Below are 18,732 nucleotides of genomic sequence, written 5' to 3' on the forward strand. Positions count from 1 at the left end.
CTAGGCCTGGAGGAGCCTGCAACCAGGGTACGTGACCTTGACCCAAATCGAACCTGGGACCCTTTGGTATGCAGGCCGATGCTCTATCCGCTGAGCAAAGCCAGCTAGAGTGAGAGTCAAGGTTGAAGACAGCTTGGCAAGCCTCTCAGCAAGACTCTCAGGGTCAGGAGGCAGAGCTTCCTGCAGGGAGTGGTATGACAGCAAAGTGGAACCATAAGCAGCAGACTGCAGCCCTGGAGGAAGAATTAGGGGGTTGCCCTCTGCTGATCTCCAGGTATTTCAGCTCTTGGGTCCAAGATGTGATAAAGCCTTCCAAAGACTGCTTGCCAAGGTCTCAGAAGCCCTTCACATTCTCCCAGAATCTCCTGGGTTCAAAGCCGAAAGGACCGATGACCCTGGAACGGGCTGCAACTGCCGAAGGACCTCTGACTGTTCCAGGGCCAGAAAAGAGCCCAGTGATAGAGCTCGGCTCCAAGCTGTTCTCTGAGCATTACTGGGTCTCTGAGAAATGTCTCCAGGAAGCAAGTCTCGACCTGGATTTTTGTGCATTTCACGTCACTTAGGACAAGGCCAGTGTTGTCATTCTACATCTACATTTAAATAGAAAAACAAGGAACTAGGATGAGGGTGCCATTCCAGAAACTTGGCAAAGAACCTTCTCTTTCTCTAACTCATCTTCTCCGGAAAGAAAAAGGGAAGGCAGAGAAAAGGAGAGAAATGAACTCTACTGATTTTAGCCTCTCCAAAGTGGGGCTTGAACTGCCCCTCCCCCAAAACAACTAGCATGCCAGCCCCATTACAAACCTTCCCTATAAAGTCCATGATGTCTACTGAGATCATATGAACTTCAAAGATTTTCTTTGAAGAGTCACCCTAAAGTACAAAGAATTGTGACTAGGGTTATCAGATAACTCTATTCCTGGCTTTTTAATTCAATTTGTGCCCTCAAAAAAAGGCACTTATGAAAAAAAAATACTTTTAAGATAAGCAAGGAAAGGTGTGGCAATGTAAGTGGTGAAAAGAATACAGACACTCATATTCTTTGAACCAAGAAAACCAGTCAGGCAACATTTTCCCTTTTAACCAAGTGACATCTGAATACGTGAAAGGCAAACTTCACACCCAGCCAGCAAGAGTGGTTCAATCAATCTCGGTGATAAATGGGGTCAAGGCTGTCATAGCACAAGGTCTCTGGTTAGCACAAGAGACCTGGGTTTCACCTTCATTTAATGATCATGGAAACTCCCCTTCCAGGTCAGTATTCACCTTCACTTAATAGTAATTTGCTTCATAAGTCTTTATGCAATGTCTTCAGCAGGTCCAAGGAAAGTTGTCTGCTGTTTCTGCCCCAACATGATCAGAAACTCTAATGTTTTATAAATATACCAGAGGCCCAGTACATGAAATCTGTACATGGAGCAGGCAGAGTGGGGGGGGGTCCCCCTCAGCCCAGCCTGCACCCTCTCCAACCCAGGACCCCTCGGGGGATGTCCAACTGCAGGTTTAGGCCCAATCCCGGGGATCAGGCCTAAACTAGCAGTCGGACATCCCGCTCACAATCCTGGAACGCTGGCATCTAACTGCTCACCTGCCTGCCTGCCTGATCGCCCCTAACTGCCCGCCCCCGCCCCCTGCTGGCCTTGTCGCCCCACACAGCCTGCTGTTCATTTGATCATCCCTCATCAACCCCCCTGCTGGCCTGGTCGCCCCAAACAGCTTGCTGTTCAGTCGCTTAGTTGCCCTCACTAACTCCCCTGCTGGCCTGGTCACCCCATGCAGCCTGCTGTTTGGTCATTACTGTTACTGTGATGGTGTCCTGGACAATTTGCATATTCCTCTATTATTAGTATAGATTTTCAGGCCCTTTGAGGGGGACTTTAGAAGTGACTCTTTAAGAACTAACCTCTTTCTCATACTTGTCAATCTTTAATGTCTATAACCAACTAAATATGTCACTGTCAGAATCATTAGTATCATATGATCAATTATTTACATTGTTCAGCATGATTTTTACAAAGAAACAGATTTTATACAGAAATAGTATCCTCCATAATTCTAATAGTTCTTCGCACATTTCACATATTCATGTATTTGGTGACTAAATGAAGAATAAATTATGCATAAAGAATTGCATTTAATACTTTCTTAATAAAATCTAAACTAACTCTCATAATGTAGTTTCAAGATATGTTTATCCTATTTAAATAATCCACAAAATGGGGCTTTTCTAATGATTATTTTGCATTTATGCAAAACAGTTAACAATTATTCTAGTAAGTTGCTCTTTCTAGATCAGAATGATAAATATTTAAAAACTAAAAATGAACCAACCCTTCTATGCACACTGGCAACCTCAAGTCATATTTCATTCCTATCCTCTTTTAACCTGTATTTACCAAAGTACTAAATCCCACGTGTTAGGTAAGACACTGCTGATATATTGGGTAAGTATGGTGTCAGGAGCAGAGATGTGGCAGGGGTCCATGAGGTTGCAGGTGTGAGAGGACACAAAGGGCAATTTGTGCAATGGGAGTAGAAAGGGAATACCCTGAAGTTATATGCTGCTTTGTTTTTATTCCATAGGCATGTCATCTTCAATATTTTAAAGCAATGATTAAGATGATATTGCCTATAGAAGCTAAACCAAGGTTTATGCTTTTGAACAATTTTAATAAGAAACTTAATGAAGAAATACTCTGGAATTGCATGGGAATTATACAGAAAAGACAAAAATGCTAGGACACTGCCTACCACCCACTCCCAATCTGTCCCAGATTGCCATTTTTACAAAGTATAATGGGAAAACCAAAGGAGAACCATCATCTGAATACCTCACTAAAAACAAAGTCAATTATTCACTTTTTGTTGCCCAACTTCCCTCATTTGTCTAGAGGTCAAAACTCCACGGTGAAAGCCAAGTAGAGAGGTTTCCCCTTAATTATCTAAGTAATTACCTTAAATGTCTGCTTTGCTTTGGCTTTGGAGACATAGTAACAACCATGAAGACCCTACTGAAACAAGAAGATAGGAGGTTCATCAAATGCTCTCCATCTCCATTGCAGAAAGCACACGAACATTACCTGAAAATGCAAACTGGGATCTTTTGTGACAAGATTAAAGAAACCTTTAATTTTTGGAAGTTAAAATGAGAATGTCTACTTGTATATTTTTTTTCACATCCCACAGTGAAGGGAAGTTTTATTGCCTAATAATCCACACTAAGTGATCACCGAAGCACACATAATTTGAAACACAAATGCCAGGATTATCTGTTTTCTTGGGTCCTGTGGTTTCCTGTTCATCGCTCAGAACTCTTACTATAGAATCGAGAGATACATGTAAGGAAATAATTTTGCCTGGGAAACAGATGTCAAGTCCGTGCCTCATTTCCAAAAGAGATACCAAACTCTAGAGAATGTCTGATGAAGTCCTAGAAAAAAAAGGTAAGTAAATGAAGCCATTATTTTCAGTGTGAAACTTCCTACGTTGGGGATATCCTGCCATCTTGTTTGGACTTCCCTAGTGCCCATCCCAATCACTGATGTTGGCCCCTTGCCTTTCTTAAGGCCTTAGCATTTTGTTTACTCTCTGAAAACTGTGTGACCCATCAGGCACTCTACCATGTCCTTCTGCTGCAATTAAAAATGTATTTAAGCAGCATTGTAATCTCACAATGGTCACACACTCACAAAGAGACGCCTACGTCATCTGAAAGGTAATTTGTTGAAAGGCCTTCAGTCAGAATTGAAGGGCATGTTCCAGATTCTCTAATTAAGCATTACGGTTCTCAAGTAAAGTCATCCTTGGGAGGCACTTTCCACCCTTAATATGATTAGATACTATTATTGCTATAATGTCTTTATCTAGTTAGTATATATACATGTGTTATCTGTCAGATCTATGGGTACTGAACATGAAGGAAGATCTTATTCAATCCTTGATGCCAAGATGTCAATTAACTTCAGGTCTCTCTGGAATTCTTTCAGTGCACACTGGAGGGTTTCTTTTTGTTATAAGATTCTGAGTAAAAAAAAAAAAAAATGAGACAGATGAGATCTCCAAGGTTGGATATGAGAGACAGTCCTCACCTTGCTTCTGAGACCACTTCTAGTTCCTTGTCATATTGACTATAGATTGTTAGGGAAATGGAAGGAAGCAGAAAGATGTTTTGCAAACATCACTGTGGGAGAGGGATTCTGTGATATATGCATTGTACTCCCAAGTGCTTCCTGTGCAAGGCTGAAGCCCACCTTAGCCTTACTCCTAGCAGGTGGGTGGGCAATTGAAAAATTCCTAGTGTTCTGTAGACCATGGGAATTCCCATAAGTTTTCTACTAACCCATAATATCAAAAGACCATGAATATCAAAAATGAGTCCTGGACTGGGTAAAATTATTATGGACAGCACATTGATGGGCGATGACAAATTAATGTGTTACAACGATTGAGGTGTTACAGTTTTGAAATGGGATTCTCAGAAACCTTATGCCTGATGCCAACGTTAGAAGACAGATTTTAAGTCTGGCCTGCCCTTTCCCGGCTTTCAAATGAGGCCTCAGAGACTATCCGGTTATCTCTGCTCCACATCTTCTATGAGGCTGGATTTCAAAAAGATAAGACAAATGACTGTGTTCAGAGTGAAAGTTAGAGACTGTTAACCAAGGTGTCAGTTTCTGGGAAAACGAACAAATACAGTAAAACACTGTATGGATTGATTGGTTAAAAAAAAACGAAAAAGGTGAGGGTGTGTGTGTGAGGAAACCCTTTACATGGTGAGTTCTCAAATCATTATGAACTTTCCCATGGAGTTTATGGCCCCTTAAAATGTGTCTATAATGCAAACTAGATTAGAAAAGTTCTGAACTGGAGAGAGAGCATTTCTCCATAACAGCCAAGGAGTGTGCGGAGGACAAGGTGTGAGGGGTGGTGCAGGAGAATGGAAAGTTGGCAAGAGAAGCCAATGTGTAAAAGAAATGGTGATGTAAAAAAAAAAAAAGCTGCAATCAAGAGAAAAGTAATGCAGTGATTTCTTGTGGGGGTTCTTTTAGGGAAACAGCAAATAACTCTCCAAATAACTACCAGGGTATTTTTTTCTTTTTTACTAACATTAGGATTTTCATTATAAAACAAATTGAGAATACACGTATATCCTAAGGCCAACATTAAACCCAAATCCCTTATACTTTTTTTCCTCCCAAAATCTACCCCAAAATTTCCTTAGGATCTTAGTATGCTTCTAACAAGATGGCAGGAAATGGCACAAGGTATCCTAAAACAACACATGAACAAGCTTCAGATAAAAATGTGAACATTAATAGAATTGAAACATGCCATCCCAGTGAACTAAAATTTGCTGTGAACTGGTAAGGCTCCTGCAATGAAAGGCTGGGCATTAGGAAAAGGGGGCACCTTCTGAGTCCGGGACCAAGATTCCATGTTTTTACTGAGGAACTGAAATTCAAAATGAAAAGTATTAGAGAAGAAATGCAAAGCAAGGTCTAAAATGGCCAAGTCACGCAGAAGCTTAGCTGGGTGATATTACAAAAAAGATACCACTAAATAAATGAGTCCTATTTTATTCTAGTCCCTGTTGGAATGAAAAAATTTCTACCACGCTTGACTACATCTAATACAAACTCAAGATGGCCACATTTGCAAAGTACATTTCTTAATAAATCTGGCTGCATCCTGTTTATGCAACTTTAGCCCATGGGAGGTTTAAATATAATTTATACTGACAGATATTTCACAGGTTTATTCTTTGGCTGCTAGAAGACTCATCAATAATTTAAGACCATGACACATTATGTATAATTGTTTCATTTCTTTCCCTTTTGCAAAAAGTCACTCACATTTTAATCATTAAAATTACTCACATTTGTGTCAGCATAGAACACATAAACCAAGAAATGTTCTTGTTAGGAAGACTACAAAAGGAAAGAAGAGAAAAGTCTTACAAACTTTACAAATTCACATGACTATGTAATGTCTACTTTGTAATGCAGGGCAAATGATCCTTAAATCAAAAACACAGTGAACAGCTAAGTGTTTCCATTTTTGTTAAGATTTAAAAAAAAAAACTTCAAAGGGAAATTTTATTGTGTGAAGTTGAAAATACATGAATTTTAATATATAAAAATTTATAATGTGATTTAACCCTATATCAACCACGTACTAGCTGGATTGCCTTGGGAAAGTGGTTAAATCTCTATTTAATCTGCAGTTGCCTCAATTCAATGAGATATGTAAATAAACAGTCACACTGGTTCTTCTCAAAGAGTATTAAAATAATGAAAATAAAATAAGATGATGAATAAGTGAATGTACTTTACAAATCATATAAAAGTAAGATATTCTGTACCACCATTCAGTACCAGGATAAAAACAGTTAAGAAACATTATTCTTTAAAAATTACTTGACATCTACTTTTAGGGGACTTGCTTTTAAAAGCCTTAGTTTCTATGCCAAAAGTTTTCAGTTTGAACTTTGTCCTAAGTTCAATTTAGCCCCTTTCATAAAAGCTTAAAAGCATACACATGACAATTTCACCCCTTACCCCACCATAAGATGCCCAGAAACTCCTTTTATACATCATCAAATTTAATCTTAACTGCATAAAGCAAACTGAAAATGGAAATCTATTTGAGAATATTGCTTAGTTTCTTCATTCCCAGGATAAATTTTTGTGTTTCAAGTCTAGTCAGTATATATTGGAAAAGTTAATAAATATGTTGTACACTGTGAAAATCATACTGGTTGGCTTTTCCGATGGCGGGGGGTTGGGGGGGGCGTGGGTGGCAGGCAGGGTGGTTGTTACTGTTTTTTAATACTCTTTGTTTCCTGGGTACTTTCTTCTGACTCCCCAACAGGGATTGGCTATCAAATTTAACATGTTTCCAAAGCTCACAGCAAAGGGATAAACAAAAAGCTGCACATTAAGTACGGGTCAATAATTAATGGATGCTGAAAGGCAGAAGAGCAATACTCACAAGATGACCTGCCCAAGACCAGAAGTGTGAAAGGGAATGAAAGCATATACTGCAGTTAAAACCCTGGGCTCTGAAGTTAGGTATGTTGAATTAAAAAAAAAAAAAAAGATTTTGACTCTTATAGTTGTGTGGCTTTTGAGAAGTAATTAATTCCCTAATGCTTGGTTTCTTTATAGATAAAATGGAAATAATAATAGTGTCTATCTCAAAGAGTTGTGAGGGCTAAATAAAAGAATCCAAGGAAAGTTGTCATAAAAGCACCTGACACAAAGAAAACAGTGAATATTAAACAGTATATGTAATGCAATGTAGAAAAAATAAAAGGTTTATCATATATTACATATATATATTATTTATTTATTTATTATTTATCTCAGAGAGAAAGGGAGAGGGAGAGAGAGAAACATCAACAATGAGAGAGAATCACCGATTGGCTGCCTCCTGTATATCCTCTACTGGGGATTGAGCCGGCAACCTGGGTATGTGCTCTGACTGGGAACTGAACTGTGACCTCCTGTTTCGTAGGTCAATGCTCAAAAACTGGGCCATGCCAGCTGGGCAAAAGGTTTCTTTTCCTAACAAAATACTTGACTAGGGAGTTAAACTTCAAGTACAGAGAAATCAACTTAATATTTCTCTTAAAATAAAATGCCAAATGATTACATTAATTCAACTTTCTCATATTGTGCCTTTTCACTACACATGTACACATCACACTACAATACATACATCATCTATATATGTAATAAATATATGTTAATGTGGCAGGAATACTATAGAAATGCAGAAATTGGAAATGCAGATCATACGACTGACCTGTGCATTTTCACAATGAAGCCATTTAATTTTCTAGTGCTTCTGTAAATATAAATAATTTTGATGTGTGGCTAATGCAAGAAATTGTCCATTTATTCTAGATGCAATGTGGAAGAGAGTCACAAATATATTGCACTACTTAAAGGCATTGTAAACCTTGCGTATCAGGTCAGGTGAAAGATAGACATAATTTTAAAAGCACTACTCATTGCTAAGTGGCCAAATAACAAATTCTCAGGGAAAAAGAATCTTTGGCTTTGAGTTCTCATTTATTTATTGTTCTTCAAAGTTGATATACCTCTTAACAATTCCATGGAAAAATAAGTGAATTCTCTAACTTAAAAAACAATATAGAGATCTGCCCATATATATTAGCTAATCTTTCCATTCTTGTAAAAGAATGCATTTTTTTCTTGCTTTTAAAAGTGGTGTCAAATGCATTGTTGGGTACAATCTTCAACAAAGTCTACTTTAAAATTGTATCTGCTTAAGGTTTTTCAACCTCATGGGATAAGTCTCAGAAAAACAACACCCTGATTTATTTTTACAGATATGGTTAATCATTATTTATTTTTCGTTCACGCAGGACATATGCCTGTCTCAGAAAAAGGAATTTAAGAGGACTTAATAACATTTGCAAAGTCCCTTGAGAGATGTGTTACCAAAGTGTAAATTACAAGCATATTATTTGGCCAGCTTCATTTAACATGAATACATTAAACACAAATGAGTGCCTTTAAAGGAGCAAAGTATTATTTAAAAAATTTAAAATCTGAAATTAAAGTGTTTGAACACAATTTAAATGTTGCTTCTTGCTTTCCCTGAATTAGTGTTCTTTTGAGGTAGTTGAGCAAAGAAAGGGACCCAGTTTGAAAATATGGAAGTGCTAGTAACAGCCATGCTTCTCTCACCATGGATCAGAGCATTATACATGTTACCTGAGATTTCACATACATCAGAGGCAAACACGGTCATATTTTTTTTTTCCTTGAAATGAATGTGAGCCATTAGACAGCTTTAAAATCCTAATCACTGCTCCCATAAATTGTTAATTAGAGGAAAGATTCATATTCATGTTTTTTTTTAATGAATTTTAGACATTTAGCTGTTGAATAATGATTGTTTGTGTAATGTTTCCACTAAGATAAATGCAAGTATTACTGTGCTTGCTACTTCTTTAAAACTCCTTTGCATTTTTACATAACAGCCCATTTTTCATTACCAGGAAAGGTATGCAATTTGAACCATGCTACTTTTTTACTCACAGTAAATCAATATGTGTCATAAGAGCAGAAAAGGAAGTAATATCACTCGCTATCATTGGACCTTCCCTTCGAGTGAGTCCCAGAAGACATTGCCAGGTTGGGTTGCTATAGCAACAGAGCTCTGGTGGCTCTTTTGCTTGGTTTGTTACAGTGAGTTGATTTTTACCACACTGGTATAATCCTGAAGAATTTTTATAGTAAAGAAGAAATTACAATGAATCAATAACAATGTGTGTGACCTTTCCATTGATCTGAGATGATTTCATTTAAAAGTAATAGAAAGAAGGGACTCCATAACATTTCAAATCCCTTTGCTGACTTCCAGTTAAATTATTCATTGTATTTTCTTCAGGCTCTTTAAATAGTCACACTTCTTAAAATGAGAAGAAAAGAAAAATCCTATCCTGAACCATTAGGGTGTCAGCAGAGATCTCATATGGTTTTGTGTTGCTTTGCTTTCTATGCAAAAGTTTATTTTATTTTTAATTTATTTTATTTTTTATTAAATTTATGGGGTGACATTGGTTAATAAGTTTATATAGGTTTCAAGTGTACAATTCTATGACACATCATCTGTATATTGCATTGCGTCATATGTTCTTCCCTAACATGAAAGTCTGCTATAAAAATGTCCTGAAATAATATTAATCCACTTAAAAAATATCTGCAATTAGCAAGAAGACTCAACAATACTTAACTGGAAATACAGAAGACTTATCTTCTGAGTTCTATTAAAAAAATATATCAGCACAGATAACAATACATCTCATGGTGTACAGATGCTTAAATAGTTTTGAGTATTACACTAGAGAGGCCATATAAAGCTTTTGAACAGTGTCTGGCATATGAATACACACCTAATGAGTATTGTTATAATTGTAACAATACACATTATATCCCTTTATTGACAGTAGGCACTATTGATTATGCAATTGCAATGCCTCTTGTGTTCTGAATATTTTTAAAGTAAAAATGATATAAGGAAACACTACTATATAGTTGGGCCTCAAATATAGTGTAAAAAGGCGCAGCTCTTTTTCAGAATACTAAGCTTGTGAATGAAATATTTGCATTTAATTGACATGCCACAGGGAACTAGCGTGGAGTGGAGTGGATTATGGGTTTGGGAGTCAAAACTTCAATTTTGTTTATCACTCTACTTACTTCAGACTTAGTCTCTCTAGGTCTGAAACAAACAAACAAACAAACTTATCTTTTCACTTGTAATAAAAGGGTGAAAACAATTTCCCAGCTGTGTGGTAGAGGGGACTCAGACAGTGTATAGAAAGCACTTGCTAAAATGCTCCCCCCACACATGACACTTTTTAATTTTAGCTATTTTTCCTTTAAAGGGTTTCTAGTCATTTCCTTGAATCATAATTTCCAAACAGAACTGTAAGGTAAAAATGAATATTAAATTCAACATTTCTTGGAAGTACTTTAATATATATGGGTTTTAAGTCCAGCAAATGTTGAAAACTTTCACTTCAGTATAATTCTATGTTATAAATTAATTATTTAACTTGGCTCAATTGATAATTCCTTTCCCAAGGTATGTTTTCATAACCTCCTAAGCTCAGGATGATGCTCTGGGGAGGGTTAAAAGAAAAAGGGGGAAAGGGCCAATTTCTATGGTCAGTTATGGTCAGACACATTTGGAAAAATGCTACATGGTATATTTCACTGTATACTGTGGGATTAATAGTTCACATTAGTATATTCATCCCTCCAAGAAATCCTAGATAATACCAGTTAAACACATCAATATTGCTTACTAGTAGAGAACAGCCATTCAAGAGTTGGCCTTTGAATCCCACCTTCACCACTTATTAGCTTATGTCTTTGAGAAGTTATTCAATCTCTGTTTCCGCTTTCTCATCTGTAAAATGGGCATGGTGACATACCAGGATGAGATGAGCTCTATCACGTGCTCAGACAGAGGCTAATGGAATCAACTATCGGTAACAGGAGTAAAGAAACTTGTTTAAACTCGTTTCCATAATAACTCCTCTTTATACATAATACCTTTGAACATCTTCTGGAACTGTTATTCCCTGGAACACACAATCTCACAACCTAGGACCCCACTCGCTTGCTTGCTATTGTGCCAGAAAGTCTTATTACCAGAATATTAGAGCAACAATGGTAAGTGTAAAGCTCTTACCCCCAAAACATTCTATTCCTTAGAGCCATTTACAAATCAATGTATCATATTAGCAAAGATCAGTTCATCATATTAGGTTATTTGCATGTCCCTAAAAATTTAGCTTTAAAGGAAAGGGATATCCCGATTAAAGCTTTCATGCCTAAGAGAGAGAAAACTGAGTACATGTCTCAATTATGGGGTCTGCAGAGAGAAGGGACAATTTACAGATGTATGCATGTTTTCTAGTACTAACCCAAAAGAACTGGAGTGAGTTTTTGAAATGGAGAGATAAAATAGTAAAGAAAGATAAAAGGTAAAAGGATCAGCCAAGGAAAAAATATGCTATAGTAGTTCCGCAACAAAAACACAAAGTCCTCCCTGGTCTATACACATGACTCCATGAACTTCCCTACCCTTGGCCAGAGGACCAGATAAGTGAACAGTCAGCTCATTAATATGACCTCTTATGAAAGTCCTTTTATTTACTCTCAAATCTGCAAAGGTATCAGGTCACTGACTTTTCTTCTGAAGAGTTCATGTTATTAATGTCATCATCAGAAGTAAATGCTCACTCATAATTTTATGCCCCCAACAATTAAAAACTTTTTTCAATGATTCCTATTCCCTTCTAGTCTTAATCATAATTATAAACATCATTTCCACAAAGTGGCATTTTGAATATGTAAATACGATTTCAAAGTCTGTCCCCCGCAAACCCCCACTAACGATACCTAGACGTCTTTTAAATAAGTCATTTTCTAGTACCTGAGTGGTTGTAGTCTTCCATGACCAGATGCGCAATGATCTCTAGTTGTGGTATTGCATGACAAATTTCTTCCTTCCTATAGTTCTTGTTTTCTTTTAGATTGTTTGTTTCAAACATCAGCACACTTCAGAATCACCTGCAGGGCTTGTTAAAACACAGGTGGCTGGGCCCCACCCTCAGGGAGCTTCTGATTTAATGTCAGGGTGAGGCCAAGAATCTGCACTTCCAACAAGTTCCCAGGTGATGCTGATGCCGCTTATCTTGGGATCCCTTTTAAAAGCTACTGTTGGACTATTTACATGGAATATTGTCACCATGGAATGGAGGCTGACAAAATAGCATCGACCTTTTTATGGCATGTGGAAACCTTTCCCACTAGCTTATACACCATCATATTGCCAACTGACTTCTTGAAAGCCTGGGTAGACACCAACTAACTGAATGAACAAATGAACAAAGTAAAATTCTTACTTCTCTTTTCCTCAAATAATACCATTAAGCCTGAGACCCTTCTTTTTATATTTTAAAGATATATACCATAGCTAAATGGTAATATCCCAACCTGTTACCTAAGAAATCAAGGAGGTTTTAGCATCATTGTCCAAATTCAAAAGTCGCTGAAAAATAACTGAAACATTTATACCTTGGAGGAAAGTAAGTTTGTATCTGCACAACAGATACAAATTAGCTGCATTTATCTTGTTGTCTATCAGATTGGTCAGAAACAATGTTGCTCATTAGAAGATGTAGAGCAAAAATATAGCTTTGAAAATTATTTTTTATAAGCTAGAAACAATTCCCACTTTGACAGGGGATTATGAGCATGATTGTCTAAAAGACACAGTCAAAAACCTCAGAGGTTTTCTCTTATACTATTGGATTCTTTATAGTTGGGTATGGATTAATCCCTCACCTTGAAACGAAGACATATGCACATAAGCACACATGCCTACATAAGCATAGGGTTGCAGCTAGATAAGTGCACACTAGGTAGCCATGTAGGTGAAGGGTCCATGCTTACATTCTCTAGAAACCCACAGATAAGACATATGTTTAGCAAAGATATCCTCTGTAGAAAATGTCTTCTGGGCTCTTTTTTTTATAATCTGCTGACATTCTTATATTTCTCATTCTTACTTGCTGTTAGTGTATCTGTTTTAATGTATAAAGAGAAGATGTGTTCATATACATAATAATCATAAAACCATATATAAGTAAAGTGATTGGGTATTGTCAAAAAACCTTATAATTTTCTTAGGAATGAAATTGTTAAATCTCGAGTAAATGTGTTACATGCAGACTTATTAAGATAACTTTGTATTTATTAATTCTAAGAGAGTTTTTTCCTGAGTCACTGTTTTGATAACTGTATTATCTTTATGTAAAAGCTAAGTCAACAGTCTTAACAACAGCCTTAGAAAACAGAATTGTTCTTTGCATGGCCATTATCATCATGGCTATATGAAGACACTGCTGTTCCCAGGACTGACAGAAAACTAGGGGACAAAAGCTAAGACACCATATATATTTCATTGTATATATTTTTTCTATAATAATAATAATATGCATAAGTGCACCTACTTATTATGTCTTGTATAGTAAATTTGACCATATTTAGCAGCCTCAAAAAAGATATGAAAAAATTTAAAACATGCCAATGTGAAAAACATAAGTTTAGAAAATGCTGAACTGCATGTAGCCCCGGTGATGTTGTCATTCCCTAGTGTGGGTGAGGAGTTGACTACAGCACACTTACTACTTAATCCAGGTGTTCATAGAGCCATAAGGTAAGAAACTAGCAGCAACAACCGTATGATCATTTGAAAACCAGTACCTCTGAGGGTTTGGGATGTTGTTTTTTTTAGTAATAACTGCCAGTTCCTTGTAGTGAGTTCGTGCAGAATAGCAATCAATTAAATATAGTCCCTGCCACAAATCAATAGAACTAGCCAAAGCCTGTACTCCTCACTAAGACGGTATTAGTTCCTGCATTCAGTGAACAGAAGGAAGCGGGGAGAAAATGTGCGATGAACCGTGCCTATGGCTTGCCTGTGAAATTTCAATTCCTAAACTCTAGGGACTGGGGGGTAAAAGCCACGAGGGATATCAAGAAACAACAGAGGAGCCTTTTTGGAATCATTTCCTCCATCAGGGTGAGAACAGACCCCTGGCAAGCCAAAGGATAAGAATTTCAATATATATTAATAGATAACTTTCTTTTTGGACAAATAGTTTTACTTTCTGGTTTAAGCAGTCATATAAATATTCCTTTTTAATAATTAAGATATGAAAAATAATGGGTTAATTTTAAAGGGAAATCTGTTGTAAAAAAAATAGCTCACATTATATGTGGACAGTGCACAGTGAGGAAAAGTGAATAACTAAAATTGATTAAAACTCCCGTCATAGCAGCATGACACCATCCATGACTTGCTGGCCAGTCAGTGAAAACCACATCACAGTTGACTCCCTTATTGCAGGCTTACCTGGAACACTGGAAGAATGAAACCGAATGTGCACAGTATATGCTGCTGTAACACACTGTGTATTTAACTCAAATGCTATCACTAGGGAAGTTGATGCAATTTTTTCCAGTAAAGCAAATCCCAAGTCCTCTATAAACAACACATGCACAGATTTTACTGAAAGGAAACCATTTTCTGAAAAGAAAAATGGCACACCAAAAATTTTCTTAAACATTAAATGCAATGTAAATTGATGTTATTCATAAATACCGATATCAAACTTGTTGAAAATTGACTAAATTAAAGACCAGACACAAATAAACATATAATAGCTACATATATGTATATATTTTTAGCCTACAGATATTGGGTTACAATAGAAGAAAAAGTATCTAGTTTATTAATCATGTGTTTTGTCAACACTTCGATCATAAAAGGAATAACTGTTTTAACATGAATTAAACCTTGCTTTGCTTCTAGGTTCAAGGATCTAATATTCTCAAGGAGCCTGACTCACAATTGAGAAAGGTCAGCATAGTAAAATTTAAACACATCTTTGGAATGACCAAATCACTATTTTTAATGTACTAAAGGGAAGGCAGGCAGCGTGGCCAAAATGCACCTGTGTATTATCCTTATAATAAGATACAAGAGAACAATAAGCATTGATGGGGGCAACTGTTTATCCTAATAAGGCCACTCTCCCAGATTTGTACCAAAACTCTAACACTGACCTATTATATCCCTTTCATTGCTATTCCAAAATATCAATTTTTACCTAAAATTATTTTAAAAACACACACCAAAAAACACTGACCTAAATTAGATTTAAAAAATGACTGACATTATTTTGAAGGCTAATTATGATCAAACTTTTCTTCAAATAACATGATGTAGAACCTTAAAAAACCGTTCACACAAATAAATTTCAGTCAAAAGTTGAAATTAAGAAAATACTGCACAGGCAAAGTTTCTACTGGGCCATCACTGTGAGTAGTGTTTAGAGCAGCGGTTCTCAACCTGTGGGTCGCGACCCCTTTGGCGGGGGAATGATCCTTTCACAGGGGTCGCCTAAGACCATCCTGCATATCAGATATTTACATTACAATTCATAACAGTAGCAACATTACAGTTATGAAGAAGCAACGAATATAATTTTATGGTTGGGTCACAACATGAGGAACTGTATTTAAAGGGCCAGAAGGTTGAGAACCACTGGTTTAGAGTATTCATTGATTATACTAGATGTACACATTCCAATATTCTGCTCTACAAAATAAAATAACAAGCAAGAAATTTGTAACTTATTCAAAAGAAAAGAGACTATAGCTCCTTTGAAACTTAATTGCTGTTATTTAGGTAATGACTAAAAACTATGGTGGAAAAATATTTATACTTATCAATTATAGGAATGTTTCAGTGCTATATCTTCCATTTTCTTATTTCTCAGAAGAAGAATTCTTGGTCTTATGAAAAGTCTTATTTTAAGAGATTATGTTTTCTTGATTATTACCAAAACAGATCACAAGTGAAAGACTTGAAATGTGACTTTATTGAGCCACTAATTACAATCTAGTCAGATATCTAATTAGGACAATTGTAAAATGGAGACCACCAAATCATTCATTGGCAAAAGTCCACATTTCTTCATTCACTCAGAAAACTAATAAATGGCAGTCACTATTTAGCCCAGCCATGTAATGAGCTTTCATTCCCCTCACCCTGGTTCATAATCCAAACTTCTTTTAAAAATCATGTTCAAATAATTTGAAAATTGCCAGGACCAATAGGATGATATTCCTGAAGTTGAGATATGAAAGATCAGGGCAGAATGGTGATTTCTGTTTCCCATTGGGGATATCTGTGTGTGGAGGGTGGGGAAGGGAGGATTCCTTTGAAACTGAATGTATAAACAAAAATGAATTTGTTGTTTTTCCTTTTCCTCATTCTACTTTATCTCTGTGGTCTATTTGGTGTGCATGTTTGGGTATATGTAAAAAGAGAGAGATAGTTCTATTTATTTAGCCCTCAGCAGTAATTGTGTGTGATATGTTTTTAAATGTTCATACCTCGTGTCTTCAAGTCCAAGTGTAACCACCATAGGGGAAGTCCCTGCTTAGTTACTGGTCATACTTTCCTGTAACCCCCACTCAAGTCCTGAAAGTTGCATAAAGGATAAGATATCATGTGAGCAGTAAAACTTTACCCTAATGAAGAGGATCTTTTCTCCCACTCGGTATCTTCCTTGAGAGAGCCTCTCCACACAGAATTTGTTTGGGCATTTGCAAGGAGGATCCTCAGAAATCCTTTTCACCTGAAATAGAAGAGCAGGCAAGTTCATTCTCCAGTTCATTCTCCTTCATCAAGTCCCATTTAGATTAATCTGTTCTGTGGGTTCAAAGGCCCCTGGACCAGGGCTGCTTTTATATGTCTTCTGTATCACACTATGAACATGATACGAGCAGTTGCGTCCTAACCGTGGGAAGATCAGGCCTGGAAGGCATTTTCTGAAGGCCAATAACTGCAGTAAGGCACGAGCTGGTTCATGACAAAGAAACGATGCTGGAGGATAATGACAAGTAAATCAATTTGCAGTGTAAGAATGAATCTGGGTTCCCTCATTGTGGGAGAATTAAAAAGATCATGTACATTGGGTTGCCAAGATAAATACACTGAAAACTAGAATAGAACATATGTCAAAATTGTGCTTCCTCGTTGTAATTTAACAATATGAATTTTACCCATTTCAAAATAAAGAGAATGGAACACTTTGTTGTTGTTGTTGTTTTTATGAGACTATTGTTTCATCTTATTTTGAACTCAAAGGTTTTCTTTAATAAGTCATCCCAACAAGGTTAAAATAGAAAAGATGCCTGGCTGGCACGGCTCAGTGGTTGAGCATCAACGTATGAATCAGGATGTCTCGATTCATTTCCCAGTCGGGGCACATGCTCAGGTTGTACAGCTTGCTCCCCAGTTCGGGGTGTGCAGGAGGCAGCTAATTGACGATGTTTTTCATCATTGTTTCTATCTCTCTATTCCTCTCATTTCCTCTCTTTCTAAAAGTTAATAAAAACATTTTTTTTTTAAAAAAAGCAGTCATCTCTAGTACACCCAGGCTCACCCAGCAATGTATTCCATCTCAGTAAATGCCACCCTCCAAAACCTACTTCAGTGGCAGTATCTTACAATTTACATACATTTTATGAAACCACGTCTGAATATCAGAATTTACCTCGATTTTATCTATCTCCCTATTCTGAAAAAAAAAATACCTAATCTAAATGATGTGTGCGCAATGCCCATAAGTAGTTGTGACTATTAGAAGGCAATGTATATAGACCATGGCTTTAGGAATGAAGTTTATATTTATGTTCTTCTTAATTGGGAGCCTGTCATGCTGTGTCTCATAACTGCCCTCTCTTCAACTCACCAACCAAACAAACCAAAGCAACAATTTCCTGTGTTTTGAGTCACAGATCTAAACAACATACACCCTGCAATTGAAAAGCTAGACAGAATAAATTTAGTTTCTGAAGAATTGGCTTGGTCTCTCCCACTTAAGTTCTTTCTTCCACAAAGATATAGTTTCTAGAGTTTTATCACCAAAGATAGTCAATCATTCCTTCAAATAAAGCAACGACTCACTTCAATCAGCCTTCTTTTAAACAAAACCTGTGGGAAGAGTGACACATGAGTTCACTTGTGTATTGGTGTACAGAACTTACACAGCTTGGTTTCCCCAGATTGAGAGATTCCAGAAAGTATGGAAGCATAATAACTAGAGGAAAAAGCTAGAAAAAAAGTGGAGGAATCCTGAAGAAAACTTACATTAAGTGCTATGCAATTATGCCTCAGTGAAGACCTGTTAAGAAAAACTGACACTATAGCTGAGGGAGAGGGAACCAACTTTGAGATACATATTTTCATCTGTCCTGTCTAGGATCCCTAATTCTGCCAACATATAAACCTATAATTCTTAATACTTATTCTTACCATATCAAATTGTGTATCAGTTATTGGTTAACCCTAATTTCTCTTTGCTGGATTGTGAGTTATTTAAGGGTTAAGATAGTATTTCATTACTGTTTTAAATCCTTCAGATGAAACAAAATCCCTTAATGGCATATACTATGTGTTCAATAAATGCATATTGAGTAACTAAATGAATGGCTAAATAGAAACATAAGCCTATATAGGACACGGGGAGAAATCGTGCAACAGATTAAAATTGGATTCAAAGAATGTTACAAATGGCTTTCATTGAAAAATGGGGGGGGGGGG

General features: G+C 36.7%; 1 protein-coding gene across 4 annotated transcripts in view; it reads right to left on the reverse strand.

The window, feature by feature from the left end:
- GAS2 (growth arrest specific 2) overlaps positions 1–18,732 on the reverse strand; it is a 117,449-nt gene that overhangs the window by 26,449 nt on the left and 72,268 nt on the right. For 3 of the 4 annotated variants that reach the window (XM_015566620.1, XM_006753964.2, XM_015566617.1), the window contains exons 7-8: positions 16,655–16,762; positions 2,955–3,008 (exon numbers count right to left, since the gene is read on the reverse strand). In XM_015566620.1, the coding sequence (XP_015422106.1) occupies positions 2,955–3,008; positions 16,655–16,762 (162 nt within the window). The remainder of the gene's footprint in view (positions 1–2,954; positions 3,009–16,654; positions 16,763–18,732) is intronic. The other variant, XM_015566624.1, reaches the window with a different exon arrangement.

Source organism: Myotis davidii, unplaced genomic scaffold (assembly GCF_000327345.1).
Source record: "Myotis davidii unplaced genomic scaffold, ASM32734v1 scaffold330, whole genome shotgun sequence".
Lineage (NCBI taxonomy): Eukaryota > Metazoa > Chordata > Mammalia > Chiroptera > Vespertilionidae > Myotis > Myotis davidii.